The sequence below is a fragment of the Syngnathoides biaculeatus genome, chromosome 12 (assembly GCF_019802595.1).
Source record: "Syngnathoides biaculeatus isolate LvHL_M chromosome 12, ASM1980259v1, whole genome shotgun sequence".
Lineage (NCBI taxonomy): Eukaryota > Metazoa > Chordata > Actinopteri > Syngnathiformes > Syngnathidae > Syngnathoides > Syngnathoides biaculeatus.
The window spans coordinates 11,885,869-11,903,785 of NC_084651.1; the positions used below are offsets into that span (position 1 = coordinate 11,885,869).

Consider the following 17,917-nt stretch of genomic DNA (forward strand, 5'->3'; position numbering starts at 1 on the left):
ACTTCCTCTCCGCTAGAGTGGAGTCATTGAGATCAACTGAGAGTGGGCTTACACTGTCCTACTTACTCGCTGTTGCTGTTGCGCTCAGAGGAAGCGACTGTTCAGATGTAAACCACTCAGCGTGCTTTTAAGGGAACGTAGTAGCCATTGAGTGCAATCAGGGCCAAGTGCTCGTAAAGGATGCGCTGAGAGTGCTGACGATTGTACCTCTGAGTCCAAGCTGACGGGCAGCATGCTGTAACTCAGTTTTGCACGTTTTTGTCTTGTTGTGTCCAGTTTCACAGCCTCCAGGAGATGAGGCGCAGCGCTTCCCTGGTGATGAAGGTGTTCGTACAGAGGGACTACAGCGAGGGGACCCTCTGCCGCTTCCAGACCAAGTTCCCCCCTGAACTGGACAACAGGGTGGGAATAAATGCAGATTGAACCAACAGGATAGTATAGTCACTGCAAAAACTTTAGAGATCAGTTATCGTGATTTTTGTAGGCTAAACTTTTATACAGTATTTATTGAGATGTAACTGTAAGTGTGGATATTGTGGTAGTTTTTATCATTGTGTGCTGCTACTGTTCACTTTGCTGCTGTAAAACTAAATCCTCCCTTCTGTAAGGCTGCAAGTTTTTCAAAATGAGTCTTAATTCTTCTTCTGGTTACACCAGTTAGAACAGCAGCCTTTTTATTAGCCTTTTTACGACCATTTATTACAATTCTAGAGACTGTGATAGCTCTGGCAAGTTCCGATACAGTATTTATCATCGGGAAAAGAGCCCACCTTCCCACTACAGTATTATAAATGTCTGCATCCCTTAACGTTCAATGTGGCAGATGCTCGTAGGCTTTATGTTGTCACTCTGCCAAGTTGTGCCATGTTGCATCAAAAAGAGGGCCTCTATAATTTGCTGCTGTCAAGTCTGCGGAACACTACATGTCAATGATGACACGTGCACGTTTGTGCGTCGCAAGTAGATCGAGCGGAACTTGCTGGAGGAAACGGTGAAGACCCTGAACTCCTACTACGTGGAAGCTGAAAAAATCGGAGGCCAGTCGTACCTGGAGGGATGCCTGGCTTGTGCCACGGCATACGTCATCTTTCTCTGCATGGAGACGCGCTATGAAAAAGTAAGACAGCGTCAAAATACGATACGGTGATATCCTGACATCTCGATATCCTCTGTACTATTGTTATGCTACCTGTCCTACTTTATTATCAATTTATTTGTATTTTCCCAAGTTTTGACCTCCTCTCGACTATTTCAAATTGATGGTCCCTTAACCGCTGCTGGGAAAAAATTGGAAAGTGGTTTTTGTTCCAAGGAGTGACATTTCTTGAGATTAGTTCTGATGACTATTTCATTTAGGAAAGTATTTGCTTATTTTTGTTTTTAAACCAATGACCCACCTCAGGGTATTTGTTTTTCATGTGCCGTTGTCACAAACACTGCCTAGGTTCTTGCTTATTTTTTCAGTTCTTTATCAGTCTTTATTGTGCACTCCACTTTGACTTAACCTTGTATTATTGTATTACTTATACTTAGCATCAATTTTAAGTTGTCAAATTTCACATGAAATTATTTTATATTTAAAAATGTTCCTCCCCAATAAATTTATTTGATGCCATATGCTCTATCTAGGTAACTATCTATAAGGATAGACATACAGTGTCACCACTGATACTGCTATCATGTATCTGTCATTTTCATTGATTGTTGTAGTTTTAATCAAGCCTCTGCTAATAAATTTAGCTTTAGCCACAGCACGCCAGAGCTTCTTTCTGATATGAAAGAACGAAGACCTCGCATCTTTATCCAAAAGATGATTTCAGGACGGTCGCTGGCCACCTGTAGAATGTCACTGCACTTCCTTTCCTCAAATTGTGTGCTTGAATGCACTCCCGCGCTTTTGAGTTCACAGTTGTTTGCGCCCGCATGATCCTAACACGCAGCAGATATAATCCGATGGCGCGATAGCTTAATAGACCTCGTTGTGAAGCACGCGCGCACACCTGCGTGCATGTGGGCAAAGCATGGCACGCCACCCGAATGTCTCACGTACCCTCAGCGTAGGCAAAACGTCCGTCCCGACAAAGGCCAGGTGATGTTAGCATAGTTGCAATGTGCAGTCTTTGATCACCTGCCGCTGTTACCGGGTCAACCGGGAGCTGCGCGAAGTCCCAGCATGCCTCAGTGGGCTGATCTCTTCCACCCGCATCAATCACCTCCGTGGTTTTGTGGCTTTTTCCAAACATGTCCTTATCAACACAAGGCACTGAGCGCTGCACAAAGTTGTTTATAGCTGTTTCTAAGCCATGCCGAAAGGGTCTCCTCCGAGCTCCTTTCATGTCTTCTTTTGTCTGCTGGTTGGACGTGATGCTATCGGCCTCACTGGGGAGTGACTTTATTGACTTGTTTGACAAAATGATGTCGGCTGAACGACTACGACGAGTGTAGCCACCCAAGTGGATCTTGGATAAGAAGAGAGCATGTGCGGAATCTGGAGGGCACCCAAAGGCCCGGATGCTTGTGGTGCAGCCTCTCAATGGCCACTGATTGCTTTGAGCATGTTGAGATTATGCACTTATGCATTCATACACAAATATCTCTATTCACTGTATTATTTAGATATTTTTTTTAACCTTGGACCACACGGCTGGGTTGTGCAATATTGATGGAATACAACTATTGATAACGTTTGAAGTAATATTTCAATATTGTTTATTGAGTCATAACAGTATCAAGAAAAGGTCACCCAAGGGTGAGAAAACCTCAGGGCCACATTTTTTTTAAATGGACAAAACTTTTGGAGATCAGGTGTAATACATCTACATAAATAGTTCAAATGTGATCAAATTCTTTTTATTCAACTCATAACAATTCTCTTTTTTTAAATAGTACAAGTTTTAATTAAAATTGATCAACCAAATATTTAATTAAGCAGATAAGAACTGTAATATATTTATATACAATTTATCATTTTACATTTCTTATATTATTTACTAACCGATTAATCAACAAGTTAAATGAATACAAAATTTGAAAAATGAATATATTTATTTATTTCATTTATTTATTCAATACATTTTTACTGGGAAACTACTAATGCAACAAATATTACAATACAGTACTCTAATGTAAATCTGGATTTAACCTGGATTTTAAAACATTCAGGCTGACATCACATATTCCATTTTTGCGCAGCATAATACTGTAGCTAATCTCTGCTTCACCATGTTTGCTTTGGACTCTGCATTCCAATATTTGCCCAAAGTCTGTCACTCTCGGAGCTCTGTTGGGTTCGTATTCCGTCACCATTTCTTTTATGGATTTAGGACTTAAACCATTTAGGCATTTATTGACCCAGAGCAGAACTTAAAATATATTCTATATCTCACTGGAAGGCAATGTAAAGAGTTTAGAATTTGAGTTACGAATGTATGCTTTGACGTCTTTGTTCTGGTCAGTTCCCAAGCTGCATGATCTGTAAGTGTTTAGTGTTCTTTTTGTAGAGTCCATTCAGAAGATCATTCCAATAGTCAAGTGTACTTGGGTTAAAAGCGTGGATGAGTTTCTGGTCTGCTTGACACATGCAAGCCTTCATTCTAGATATGTCCTTCAGATGGTAATGGATTTTATAAGACTTGGTCTTTGGTTTTTAAAGATAGCGAGTCCAGGTATTTACCAACACCACTCCTCATTTCGTTATTCCCAAAAACAAGTATCTCAGATTTGTTGTGGTTTAGTTGAAGAAAAATTTGGCTCATCCAGTTATTTTTCTGCTTTAGACAATGACCCAACTCCTCAATTGAATAAGTACAAGTGTAACTGCCTCTGCTTTTTCCTCCCACGAAATAATGACATTGTGCATGATGAAAGTTTTGAGCTTTTTGTTCATTTCTCCATCAGTCTGGGACATTATTGCACCGATTACAGAATACGAGCTTTCTCTGATGTTGTTACAGAACATTGTTTCCCTGTTCCTACTGGGATTCCAAGATGTGTTGCAGGTTAACACATAGGAAAGAGGAAAAAAGCAGTTCAAAATTACAGCTGAGGAATTTGATTTTTTCATTTCAGGATCATTTTCTTGTCATCCCCCGCTGCCAAAGAGAGAACGAAGCATTTATGACTGCGGTTGCGTCTTCGCGTTGGGTTTGCGGGGGTCACTCCATCGACAGCTGTGCCTGCAGCTGTGGAAGGCCTTTGCCATCTCCGAGGAGCCTTTGTCAGTACTGCAGCAAAGCCTCTGTGGCTCTGATCTCTCTTGGCGGAACACTAGAACGACCTTTAGTCAACTGAATGCTTATTTGTACATTTCGATACATCTACACAGGAATGTGTTTTTATTGTATAATAGGTAATGGTTTTACCAAAGGGGACATACCGTATTATGGTAAATGACTTTTTATTAACGGCTTGTGAACAGATGGATGAAGCTGGCTGCCATTCCATCAAGTGTGCTATTCAACAACTGAGTAATTTTGCCCAATTTTGTCTAGTTTTGAAAATCTGAGTGACTGTTACGTAACATCAGAACTAACTAAATGCAGCGGATCTGCAATGAATTTTGTTGCCTGCTCAGTCGCCAACAACATTTGATAAGAAGCATATTAAGTACGTGATTTCTTGGTATCAAGGATATTTGTGTTTGGAAAGTTTTCCATCCATGAGCCCTGAGCCTGGATTCATATCTAAAAACTGCAAGGCGACTACCATTGGGGCCACAATGTTTCCTTTAACAAGATTGTGTAAGTTCACTATGTCATACAACTGCACTGCACCTGGAGAGGTGAACCTATTGAGGGGAAAAGAAGCTGACATACGTATTTGATTTCATTTTTTTTCCCCTCCCGTCTGTACGCAGATGTGCAAATGATCGCGCTTGCCTTTTCAGCAGCGCTGACAGCTTTCTTTGTGGCAGCGAGGCTCGGCGGAGTGCGGTTCAGCTGTCAGACACGCTTAGGCTGCTTCCAGGGGATGCGTGCCATATCAGCATTGATGTTGTCCACAGAGGCATATAGCCCGAGCTCAATAAGCTCCTCTAATTATGCCACTTAAATCTAATGGCTGTCCTTTCAGCATGACTGGCCATCAGTCAGCACAAATGCTGTGGACGTGTCGCAAGATTTGTGCTGCTCTGTTGTCTGCGGCAAACGTTATGCTGGCTGTGATAGAAGAAGAGTTTTGATGAACTTCACTGCTTGTATTATTATTAGTAGTAGTAATTGTGTAATAGCCATGATACTTTTTTAACTGTCCTATTCATACACAACGTGGATAACTTCTTTTGGTATATATACACACAATCCAATGAGATTCAATACAAGAGCTCTATTTAAAAAAAACAAAGTTGCCTGATCACATAATATCATAACCCCAAAATTATATTATTCTGAATTTTGGGTGTTCAAAGCACCATCTTCAGCGACATAAGGGGCAAGAAACTGTATATTATAAACGATCATGATGCAGACAATTTTTGTTCCGAATGTCATCAGAACACTCAACACGGAAAATAATTGTTAAAACGCATATATTATTGTATTTGCTTTAATTTGATGCTCTGTGTGCAAAGTTTGTATTAAAAGAAAACAATCAACCATTCATTCCTTTCGCATACTGCTTATCCTTCACTTGGGTTGTGGGTGTGTTGGAGCCGATCCCAGCTAACTGTGGGCCAAGGGCGGGGTACAGCGTGAACTGGTCGGCAGCCAATCGCAAAGCACAAACAACAGTTCACGTCTATGGGCAATTTATTCCTCACTTCACCTACCATGGATGTTTTTGGGATGAGGGAGGAAACCGTAGTTCCCAGAGAAAACCCACACAGGCATGCAGAGAACGTGCGCTCTACAAATAGGCGAGGCCAGATTTGAATCCACACCCTCAAAACTGTGAGGCAAATCTGATAACGACTCTTCTACCATGCCGCCAAGTAAAATATTAAAATTTTAAATTAATTTGTCTTCAGAGTCTCAATATAAACTGTATAAATACATGGCAAAAATATGATTGATGCTATGTGCTACAATGTTCATGAATACAGATGATTATTTTATTTCATATTGCACAATATTAATGGTGGACTAATAACAGTAGTAATTTCAAGGAGCCTGATGATGATCAACATGATTCTAATGAAGCTATGGATTTCAAATATCAAATATAGGGAATTTTTATTCTAGAATGTAATCTTTTCTGAATCGGTGGTATTGGTTTACTGCATTAGCAACATGCAATGCGTAAATTATTCAAAAGCACTGGTACGTGAGCTGTATCGAAATGATGAAAAAAAATTACAGAAAGATTGCCATTACATGCATTTTATGTTTAAAATATTCAAAAATTCATTCACAAACAGGTGTCTGTGTTGAATTGCAGGTTTTGAGGAAGATCACGAGCTACATCCAGGATCAAAACGAGAAAATCTATGCTCCGCGAGGGCTGTTGCTCACCGACCCCATCGAGAGGGGAATGCGAGTTGTATCCTTCAAGGAGCCACCTGACGTCTCCGCTTCCCCCTCGCCTGCTGATCGAACCGAACCAGCACACTGAAGTGCACGTTGAAGCCGCAACTCTAATAGAGGCGCGATAACAGATAAGAGGTCGCAGCAGTTTAGAGGTCATGGAAGCCAATGTGGTTACAGCCCTTGAAAATTCCACACAAGCATCTGGGCTGTGCAGGCAAATGTGAAATAACTCCGACGCCCCCCCCCCCCACCCCACCCTATAAACGGCCATGAGGCTGTCATTGGAAAATCACTTAAGCTCCATCAGGGAACAATGTTCAATAGCCGACTCTCATTACTTGGAAGGACTGACTCAGCAGTCCGCTGTCCGTGCATGCGATTAAAGGATCTCGCGCCGCTTTATCGTTCCAAAAGGTTGAAGCACTAACTTTGAACTAGGTCAAACATTCATTGTTCTTCCTTTATAAATCAAGAAAACAAAGTATGTCTAACAGATTCATGCCCCTTAGAGTGCAGTCAGGGGACCACTGGTGATCTCTTAGTGGTCCATGAGTACATTGGTAAAATATGTTTTGTTCTGTTCAATGATTTTCCGCGCACACATTTCCACATTTGCTGTTACAGTCCAAATGTATGGGGGCCAATTGTGGCAGTCATCACTCAGCTACAACCAGCAGACAGACCTGCACCTTACAGGACAGGAGTAGAGTAGTAGAGCCTTGCGTGATTTTTATTTATTTATATATTTACATATTTTGGAGAACATCACTATATAAAGATATTTTTGCCCTCTTTGTGTAAGGAACGAAGCTACAGTTTGTGTTAGCGGAGGACTAGCTAGTGTTTGCCGCTAGCTGATAGCCGGTCGGCCTGCCAGTCGGCAGCACTGTTATGGAAGTAAATTAGTGCCACCGTCAGCCAATCCAGTTATGCTTTCTTAGTATGTGATGTCACATGACCAAGAAAGCGTTAGTGCGATTGGCTGGGTGTTCGGTTTTGACCTGAAGTAACCCTGCCTGGTGGCACAGATGGTGAATTTTAGACAGCGAATTGTAGCCAGTTGAATTTCAGACAGCAAATTGTAGCAACTATTGAAAATGTGATCACTTTACATTTAAAATTCAAATCCTGTTTTCTGTGGCATTTAAAATTCAAATCCTGGTGGCACTAATTTACTTCCATACAGTGTGATGGACGATTCCAGTAGTGACTCCTTTTGGGGTGTTGTTGGAGAAATCGGGTTGGTATATTTCTCAAGACGATGCTGAGAAAGATCCAGATCGCTATAAGCAGTGAATCAGCTTGTAATAGCTAAAGTGTTGAAAAGCATACATTACGTCTGCATTAACATTACACGTGTGACAAATGGACTGAAATATCGTAAGGCTTGAAGCATATTTTGTGTGTCCTTTGTCCTTCAAAATTTCCTCCTTAACTGTCCACTTGTAGCTGGAAATCAGCGTTTTCGAGGACCGAGGCTCAGGTAGCTCCAGCCCCAGCAGCGGCGGGTTGTCGACGGCGGGTAGCACTCGGTGACTAGAGGGCCAGCGCCGGGCTTATGGGTACGACCACGGGGGAAGCGGGACACTTGCCAACATCCGCATGCTGAAACACGAGAGCACCCGTTTCTGAGGGGCGATCCACGCCAAGACCTACAACGCAACACCTCGCTAACAGGAGGAACGCACACTGAGTAAGACAAATAGAAGATCATGTTTACAGTCAGGTGCCGACACTATTCCATCTCGAAAAGGTGATATTTTGCCCGTCTTTTTCCGCGCACCGTTTGTCTCATTCAGACTATTCCTTTTATTTCCCATGAGTCCATCTGTGAGTTGATGCCGAGTCAGCAGGCTGAGACTTGATTAGGCTGACTGTCAGCACTTAATTGACTTGAGGCGGTGTTTATATTGCGGGTGCGCTTGTAGTGTGTGTGTGGGGGGGGGGGGGGGGATGCAGCCATTCAATTCATCAAAACTGAAAAGCTACCTCTCACTCCTCTCCTGTCTTTAATCCGCAAAGTATTTGGGTGGTGCTGCTACATTTAACGTACAGTGGAACCTCCACAGAACGGACTAACAATGGCGAGGGTCGTCAGATACAGCCAATTGTCCATTGAAGCACTTTTTTCATATTTTTGAGGCCATGTGGACCCTTATTACTGCGCAGTAAAAAAATTTTTTGCAGGTATTTTTCATGATCTAATGTATAAAGATATGTAAATTTAAAAAAAATGAAAGTCGATAATGTTTTGAACATTGGCATTTTATTCAAATTTTGTACTGGTTCTACCATCCACCAACCAGCTTCGCTCCGCCCTGTGTTTTTTTTTTCAAGGCCGAGCGGCAACAATCGCAGCGCTTTTCAGAACCGCCACTGATCTGCTTCTTAAACGCAGGCTGAGGAGGGCCGTGACATAACTGCCACGCGAATGGCCGACAGAAGTAAGCGGTTCTTTAAGTCGCTGCACATAAGCTCCCTTTCCCCTCAGAGGGGAAATACGATTTCTGTTCTATCGGGGTTCATTTTATCGAGGTTCCACAGTATTTACCTTCAACAGAGCATTTTGGAGTAGTTAAATACTTCCCATGTACACAAGTGAAGAATTTCGACATGAGGGGTAGGAGAACATACCAATGACTTGAGAAAAATTTCAAACATTACATGTAGGACATTATCTGACGATATCACATTTGTGATGCTGAGTACTCAGCTGAATCATTAGTGTATTTTTATATGTAAAATTTTATGACCAAGACACTCTGCAATTCCCACCCCCTAGTCGGCATGTCCACACCGCAGCTGCAGCTCCGCTCCCATGCGTACCAAAATATTCCAAATATTCCCCGAGATACACGCTGAAATAAAAGTGTGCACATTCAGCTGTAGAGAATGCATCTTTTTACAGACAAATACACACACATACACACAGTATTTGGCAGAGATTTATCCCGAGCACGGCCACAGTATTCTCTGAGGTTCAATATCGGCTCTGCAAGACTGCGCTCGTTAGTTGTGTGGATGTCTGTCCTAGTGCCGCTCACACGCAATCAAGACAAATCCACTGATTTAAAATTCAAAGTGTCAGATAGATGCTGACGTAGCTAATCCAAAATGTCAAATTTTAACTTTATTAAGTAGTCAATGACTTGACTCTTGGTCGACTTTTGAGGGAAAGTGACATGTTTGAGGTGTCATTTCTGTTGTACATTAATCCAAAAATCTAGTACCCTCTAGTGGCGAACTGATGCCACGTTTAACACTTCCATTTTTGTTGTTGTAGGGTTTCCCAACTACCAAGGCACATTATTTTACATTGGGAAAAATATCACAAAAGCTAGATACTGTACAGTGTACTGTAGAAATGATGATCTTGTCTCAATTTACTGTTTAAGTTCAACACAAAGCTATTTTTCTGTTTGACATCAGGAGGAATCAGTGGTTCATTTCCAGTGATAACTTAAAGCCCAAGTGTCATCCCTATAAACATTCTAAAACAGATATTGAAATGAATAATACATATAACATTTTTCACTTCAATGTCCATACGAAAAAATAAATGAGTGGAGAGCGCGTCATCCATGCCCAAAGTTGCGGAAGTGTCATTCGACATCCAAGTGGTCGCCATATTGGCTGCATCTACTGCCTGTGACGTCACCCCGGACATTCGCCATTGAAAACATGCTGTGGCGCCTACTGTGGGAGACGAACACGCCCCTTCAGATACGGAAGCTCTTTTCGAAGAAGAGAACATCTCACAACCGAGTGAAATATTACCCTATAGTTTCAAGCCATGTTTAGGTGATATGCAGATCACTTCAACTAACAACAGACTCCCAGACAGTATGTATGAGCCTGCCTGGCTCGTCCACCCACCTACTATGGGACAGGGAAGCTTGGCCGAAGCCGGGTTTGGTGGACACGGCGCCGGCGGGCACATCGACTCATTTAGCACCTCTGACTTACGGACGCAGATCTTTTGTTATGTTCTGAAAGGATTACGTCCTCCCCCCCAACTATTGTTTTTTTTAGTAGCTCTATACACACCTACCTGTCATTTGGAACCCACGAAGCTCTCGTCCTTTGCACCCGTGCAATCCCTTTTTCACGACGAACCGGGTCTCTTGGAAACTTATGAAGGGTAAATCCATCCTCCCGAGTGTTTGAGCAATATCCAACAATGCAACCATCTGGAATTTTGGCTTACACAGAGGAAAAAAAAGAGCTAACGTCACTTCCTGCTTCTTGTTGAAAACAGATCCCTCGAGAGGATTTTCATGGCAGGAAATACAAAAAGCCATATACGTCAAAATCATGTTTTACGGTGAAAAAACGGATGGGTCCATACCGGCTGCCGTTTTTTCATTGACAACATACTAAAAATCATCCATTTCATGACAGTGGTACTTTAATCTTCCGTCATCTAGCAGAACATCGTGAAGTTGTCCTCCCAGTCACTATAGATGACTGACCTAGATAGTTGAATAAAGATACATTATTTGTAGTAAATAAATAAAACGTTTTGGACTCATTAGGTGGAATTGTATAATTTCCAGTGGCAACCATTAATGATCTTGATGGTTGGGAATCACTGTCTGAAATGTTAGTGTCTTTGCCCCGTTTCCATGTTGCTTTCTTTGAACTCGTTTTTTTTTTTTTTTTTTTTTTAAACAGCCTTTGCCGTGGCAGCGCATCTTTTAAAATGGCCTCAGTCGGTCATTAAAATAGAAATAGAACAACACCTGAAAGTTTGACCTGTGCCATTGTGCGTCCTCCTGAGCTCTCGATCCCTTGGCGTTACATCCCAGTGGATGGTACCCTAAGCTGGTGCTGATGGACTGACCCGTTTCAAATGACTCTTCACTGCCAGTGAGCCACAAACAGACTTGTTGGACAATGTGTTAAAAAAAATGAGAGAGAAAAATGAAAAGGATAAAAGCAGCATATGTGAGATGAGAACCGTGCTGCATGTGCTTGTTGTTGTTGTCTACAAGGTAGACTGTACAGCAATATATGTTTTGAAACAATATTATTTATACTAATGTACTCACATCGTGATATTCATGAAAATGTTGAACGTTTATTCTTCCACTGTAAAATGTCAATCTTGTCACCATGGGAATACTTTATGAAATATGAATATGAATGCATTTGCATATTCACTCGAATGTGAATTTGGATAAAAAATATATTATGATAAATATTTATATAAGAAAATATTGAACTTTCTCATATAGTAGTTAGAATATTTATCACAAACGTTTAGAATATTTTTCCCATTCCAATCATTTGTTGTGATACTTTCTGTCCCTAGTAAAGGTTTGTAAAGGTTGGTTATTTACAGTTTACTACTACGATTCATAATAATAATTCCTAATAATTATAATAAGGAACATGTTTTCTGTAATGTAAGTGCTGAGTAAAAATATATGGTCCGTATAATATTTCTATATTGTTCTTCTGCATCTGACATCAGATCCTTTTGTTTGAAACTATCCTCTGTTCAAAGTCCATTTTCAGCTTTAGAGATGCCACGTCTGCTTGCGGTTCTTCAGAGAACCCTGTTCAACAAAAGACAAGTCTGTTTTCTGTTTGTCAAATATAATCAGACGTGTACCGAATGGGCTAACGGAGTATCAAGGACATTCGTAATGAAGTGAATGATACATGACATAAAAATCTTGCCATCTTTGCACCCAAAAATTTTGAAGAAAATCTGCTTTCCGCCTGTGACCTCTACTTGAATCAAATCAATTACTTTACCCGTAATTCCCAGCCAACAGAGTGCACCTGGTTATAAGCCTCACCCTGTACATTTTTAAAGGAAATACCATTTGTTACATACATGGGCCGCAGCCATGTAAAAGCCGCAAGTGCCCACATTGAAACCGACATTGAAACACGAGATATTTACAAAGAAAGTTGGTACACAGAGAGTTTAACGCTAGCGCCTCCGGGCTAAAGCTAACGCTAGCACCGCTGCACTGAAGCTAATGCTAGCACCGCTGCATTAACACTAACACTAGCGCCGCTGCGCTAACGCTAGTGCAGCGCTAACAGGGCCGAACCAGTATAAGTCACTTCCTCGGGACATATATTCCACTGGTCTCACTCTTACCTTTTCCACTCGAGTGCTGACTTGCGGCCATTAGAAAAAATGCACAAATTAGCCGCATCCTCACAAAAACTGCAGGGTAGAAATTTCGTGTGTGGAAAAAACGTCGTGGCTTTTAGGTCGGAAATTACGGTACCTTGATTTTGTCTATTTAGAAGCAGTGACTCTGGACAATTGGTGTTATTGGATTAAAGGTTACTTTTCATATGTTGTGATCTCAATTTTAAAGACAGACTGTTTTATCATTGCCGGCGCCTGATGACATTTTAATGATGACATTTCAATAAACACATCCAAGAGTGTGAAAATTATTTTCACACTTAGCTGCTCACCACTTGTACTGCACTTATTGGTGGAATGCACTTTTGTCAACAACTTTGATACCGATACTGCACCACATTTTATAGCGCACACGTTCTTCAGGCCCGCAAACATCACTGCACTTTTCTTTTGATCTCCACAGCTGACCGCTAGCAACACTGCTTCACTTTTCATTTAAATTTTAAAAAATAAACATCGTTTATTGAAAGTGTAAATGATGACAAAAAATAGTGTACAGTGTAAAAAAACAAACAGCGGTAATATAAATATATTGTACAGTATAGCAGGACAGCTAAGCAAGAACCATGAACTGTATCAAAAGTCTCTGATAAGTTGCAGGGACTCATTGTTTCCAGACACGTGCATCGTTGATTTCACATACTTGAAAGTGTAAAAAGATCCATGGTAGTAGTAGTCGTAGTAGAGGAGGAGTAGCTTTTTAGTCAAGTGTCACTTTACTTTTAACAGTTTGGAGCTCATTTGTGGCCGGTAGTTTTCAATGCAGTAACTTCTGATTCACGAATACAAAGCGGGTGGCGATTCAGTGTGACCTGATGGGATGTGAATGTGTTGTAATGCAGCAGAGAACCTCTCCTCCATCGCACTCTCCATTAACCTCTGTTCCAAAACAAGGAGAATGCCAAGTCGTGATGTATAGTCCGCTCAAAACATGCGTTCCCCACAGATGTTCAGCTTTCAGCTGTGTATGAGAGTCACCACGAGGCCAAACATGTACACTCCTGTATATGAATAAGGCATATTGTTCTCCTTCTTTTGAGATTATTTTGTACGACGTCTTCCTAAATTTAGACTAGATGAGGCGTTCGAAGTGTCTTGCTGGAATGGTAAAATGCTGACTCAGACAGACAAAGAGTGAATTGAGTCACGCCGCATGATTTCACTTAAGACAAAATGTTGGGGGACAATTTATTTAGCATTTGCTCTTCCTGGTTGTTGGACGAGTGTTTCATTAAAGATGATTTGCATCATGTTCAAAACTGATTTGTGAATTCTCTTCTCTTTAATAGCCAATGTGGCTGCTGCAAGAGACACGAAGCTGATGGTTTGTACTGACGCTTCCAAAATGAATGTACTCTGAGGTCATTTGAGGTCCAAGTTGGGGACACACACACAAACACACATCAGTGGCTACAAGCTCGGCTTATTTGTGGTTTGGGTCGTTCCAGTCATTTACTGTCAGTGAGTGGGAAGAAATTCGGCCTGCCGACCAACTAATTTTATCATCTCGCTCCAAATCCTAATTCAAACATCTGGCTCTTGAATTGTTGATTACTGCGGTATGTTCCATGTTAGTACACATTAAAAGAAATCATTTCTGTCTTATTTATTAGTAATTTTACCATTCCTGAATGTTTGCATATTACTGGATATGGATTCAATTTAATTCTGCAAATATATCATTAATATTCATATGAAGAAAGCTCTTACTGGACATTTCATAAGCATTACAGGCGCAATCTGATGACAAGCCAACCATTCAATATTTCCATATAATGATCGTATTTGCAAACATAATTACAACCACAATAATGAATGTCCATCCATTTTCAATACCAGATTTCCCTCTCAGGGTTGAGCCATCCTTGCTGACTTCAAGCCAAACAATCATGACAATATTGTTGAATTAATACCTTCGATTTGACAATCTCTGTAGATTTCGCAGGGAACGTGGGTTCGGTCCAGTCCAAAGTCTTATCCAATTACTCCCAAACTCAGTTGGGTTTGGCTCTAAATCAAAAATAGCTATGCAGTATAGAAAATAGATGGATGGATGAAAACTAAACGACATTATTATTACATTCTAAAGAAAATGTATATGCATTTTTTTATTTTATTTGTATGTTACATTTGCTTTTTTAACATTTGTTAAAACCATCCATTTCAGTAAATGCAGACATATGGCACTTTGCAAATAAAGTTTCAATTGTCTGAAAAAGGCATACTGCATTAAAAGAGGCAGCAGAATCAAATAGTGGTCAGCGCGGCTGCCTCGCGGTCAGGAGAACCACGTTTGAATCGGCCAAAGGTCAGCTGATTTCCGCTCTAGCTCAAACGTTGGCGGACGATCGCTCAGGAAAGTGGATCTATGGCACGTGGCACTTTGTGAATAATGTTTTAAAAAAAAGAAAAAAAAAAAAAAGAAAATTTAAAAGTACTAGAATACTGGTCAACACTGTGGGGTTGTAGTTAGCGCGTCAGCTTTCCAGTCAGAAACTCTTGAATCTTGAAGCGTTTCTGTGTGGAGTTTGCAAATTCTCGCCATGACTTGTGTGTTTTTTTTCAACCCACATGGCTAAAAGATTGCTTTTTAGGTTCCAGTGAAGACTCTTAATTGCCCCATAGGGCTCACCCAAAAGTCTTCTGGGATAGGTTCCAATTCACCTACGACCCTAGCGAGGTCAAGCGCTATAGAAAATGAATGGAAAGATGAATAATAGTGTGTGTGTGTGCGCGTGCGCGCGTGTGTGTGGACAATCCATCATGGCTCGGTCTTTAAGCCAACGATGAAGCTGTTCTGGCACACTGAGAGACGTTTCCACGCCTGTGTGAGTATCCAAAAGTCCCACTGACACCAGTGAGTACTTCTCCGCCTCCTCATAGACCCCTTTTTTTTCCCTGCCACATTGTTTATTTTTTGTTTTTGCTCCAATTGTTTGGTGTCCAACTTTGCAAATTTACCGTTCTTTGGCTGCACATCGCTCCCTCCTTTCAGTCGAGTTCCCCTACGCCCTTCCTCCTCTAAACATAAAATGTTTTTTTTTTTTACACCATTGGTCTGGAGACACAAAATAAACTTCTTTGGTATTGATTGGTTGAAATGTTTCTCCCAGCTAATGAGCAGAGTCTGCAAATTACATTGCTGCAGCGTTCTAGGATGATTGAGACTGGCAGCGGTGCTTGGCACAGGCACGGCGGTGCTTCGAATGAAGTGCACCATTGTGCGCTTGCATTTGATGCATCTAACACGACGTTGCTCCGGGGCCGCGCCTGGCATCTGACAAAAGCCAGGACTGCTCTTTCTCAACTCCTCTGCGTCCACAATCACACATGTATACATATACAGTATTTATAGAGTTCACAGCCACCTTATTCCTCCAAAAGACTGCACAAACTTCTCAAATGAAATCAGAGCACTTTAAATCTGGCAATCCTCCTTGCTCGGAATCTAATATTTGGCTAAGCACGGTCGTCCACTTTATCTACATCCAAATTCAAGATCAGGGTGAAAATTTTGCCTGTCACAGCCGGCGTTTTCACACTTAGCTGTTCTGTGTGAAAAGCTCTGACGCGGAGTCATGTTGACCCAGCAGCTTTTGCTGCTTTTACACTGCCCGTAAAAAAACGAATTGCACATTATGCACCAACCTGAAACACATTGACTTTGTGTTAAGAAGGCCCACTAGCTTAAGGCTAACACAGACTGCACAATATCATAGACTCGCAAAAGCTACTACTGGGTTAATTTTAAACTCTATAAAAATGTGCTCCAACACAAGCACTAGCAACACTTCCATAGAGAGCATACCACTGTTCTAAAAGGTACATATTCTTTATCCTCCGCGTAAAAAGTGATGAATACAATTGCAACTTAGTTAAGATGGTCTCCTGTGTTTCATCAGCAAATCTACCTGCAGTTTGTATGGATTATACTGCCCCCTGGTGACTAAGGCATTCACAACAAAATGAGCAGTATAAGTCCCATTGAATTATCATGATCCAAAAACTGTGTAATTGTTTGCATTCTATTAAATTGTGTTCCATTCATTGCAGTCGGGAAAGATGTTTTGTTACAAGATGTTAAAACCTTTAAAGGAATACAAAAAGATTTGAAAACATATATTGAATATTATTGGAAATTTCCCCCCTTAAAAACCCCACCCTCGAGAAACCCGCAGTTAGTCTGGCCACTTTTATTTATTGTGCTTGGTTTCATTTTTGGCAGAATTTCCTATGCCGCGCCTGTTAACATTGGCAGACTAAAACTTGTCTAATTTATTTAACCTCAACTTGATTGACAGGCGGTGTTGACCTCTCCCAAGTGTCGTACCCCCGAAATAAAAACGTGTGGTTCCAGTTTAAACTTGGCGGCGCCAATCACGTTTCTTCAAAATGACACAAATATTATCGTGATTAGATCTGCTTCGGGAACCAAATGCCGTTAAATCATTTTGATAATACTGCAATAGATGTATCTTTTATTAGTATGATGAAAATGATGCGTAATTACATGTATTAACTTGGCAGTCAGATGTAATTCTACTGCTTCATCACTTATGTGAATTGCTTTAATCATGCTTGCTAGATCAGGCAGAGTTAAATGTAATCAAATGACATCAGATTTATGGCTTTATGATTATCCATCAAAAAATATTCTTTTTAATCAGGGTCCAAAGGGAATTGAATCTCATTATACGATAACATTATGATAGTAATATTATTACATATAATATAGAACGAAAGTTGGGTTACACCCTGTCAACCACGCGACTGACATATGAAGACATCTATGCACAATTTGGGGTCTTCATTTCACTGAAAATGCAGAACATGTTTTTGACCGATTGCAATCATGGATTACTGTAAATGTCCAAAGAGAAATTGAAACCTGTATGCATTTTCCTACGAGGCAGCAGACCTTAACACTTACTGACTGCCATGAGTAAAAAAAAAAAACTGAATCAAAAACTGTTATACTTCACAGATGCTCAATTTCGCTCAAATAAAAAAAACATTTGCCTTTTACAAATAAATTGTTTTTATTTACACTCTTATTGTGCAGGATGTCAAAGTGATGGAGACAAAAATTGCACGGAAAATCGGAAAAAGAAATTGTGGGAGAAAGTAAAATACATCCATGACTTCCCAGTGGGCCGTCCTCTCCAGTAACCCAGACTAGACCTTACCAGGCAGGCTGGGGAGTGTAATTCACCTGCAGTTGGAACACATCCTCCGGTCCCCCTTCTGCCAAAGGGGGACCACTACGCCAATGTGTCAATCC

General features: G+C 40.9%; 1 protein-coding gene across 1 annotated transcript; it reads left to right on the forward strand.

The window, feature by feature from the left end:
* The first annotated feature begins 279 nt into the window (after positions 1-279).
* golga7bb (golgin A7 family, member Bb) lies at positions 280-7,997 on the forward strand. The gene is made up of 4 exons (XM_061837273.1): positions 280-402; positions 965-1,117; positions 6,373-6,474; positions 7,911-7,997. The coding sequence occupies exons 1-4, from the start codon at positions 295-297 to the stop codon at positions 7,995-7,997; spliced, it is 450 nt and encodes a 149-aa protein (XP_061693257.1). The 5' UTR covers positions 280-294.
* The last annotated feature ends 9,920 nt before the right edge of the window (positions 7,998-17,917 follow it).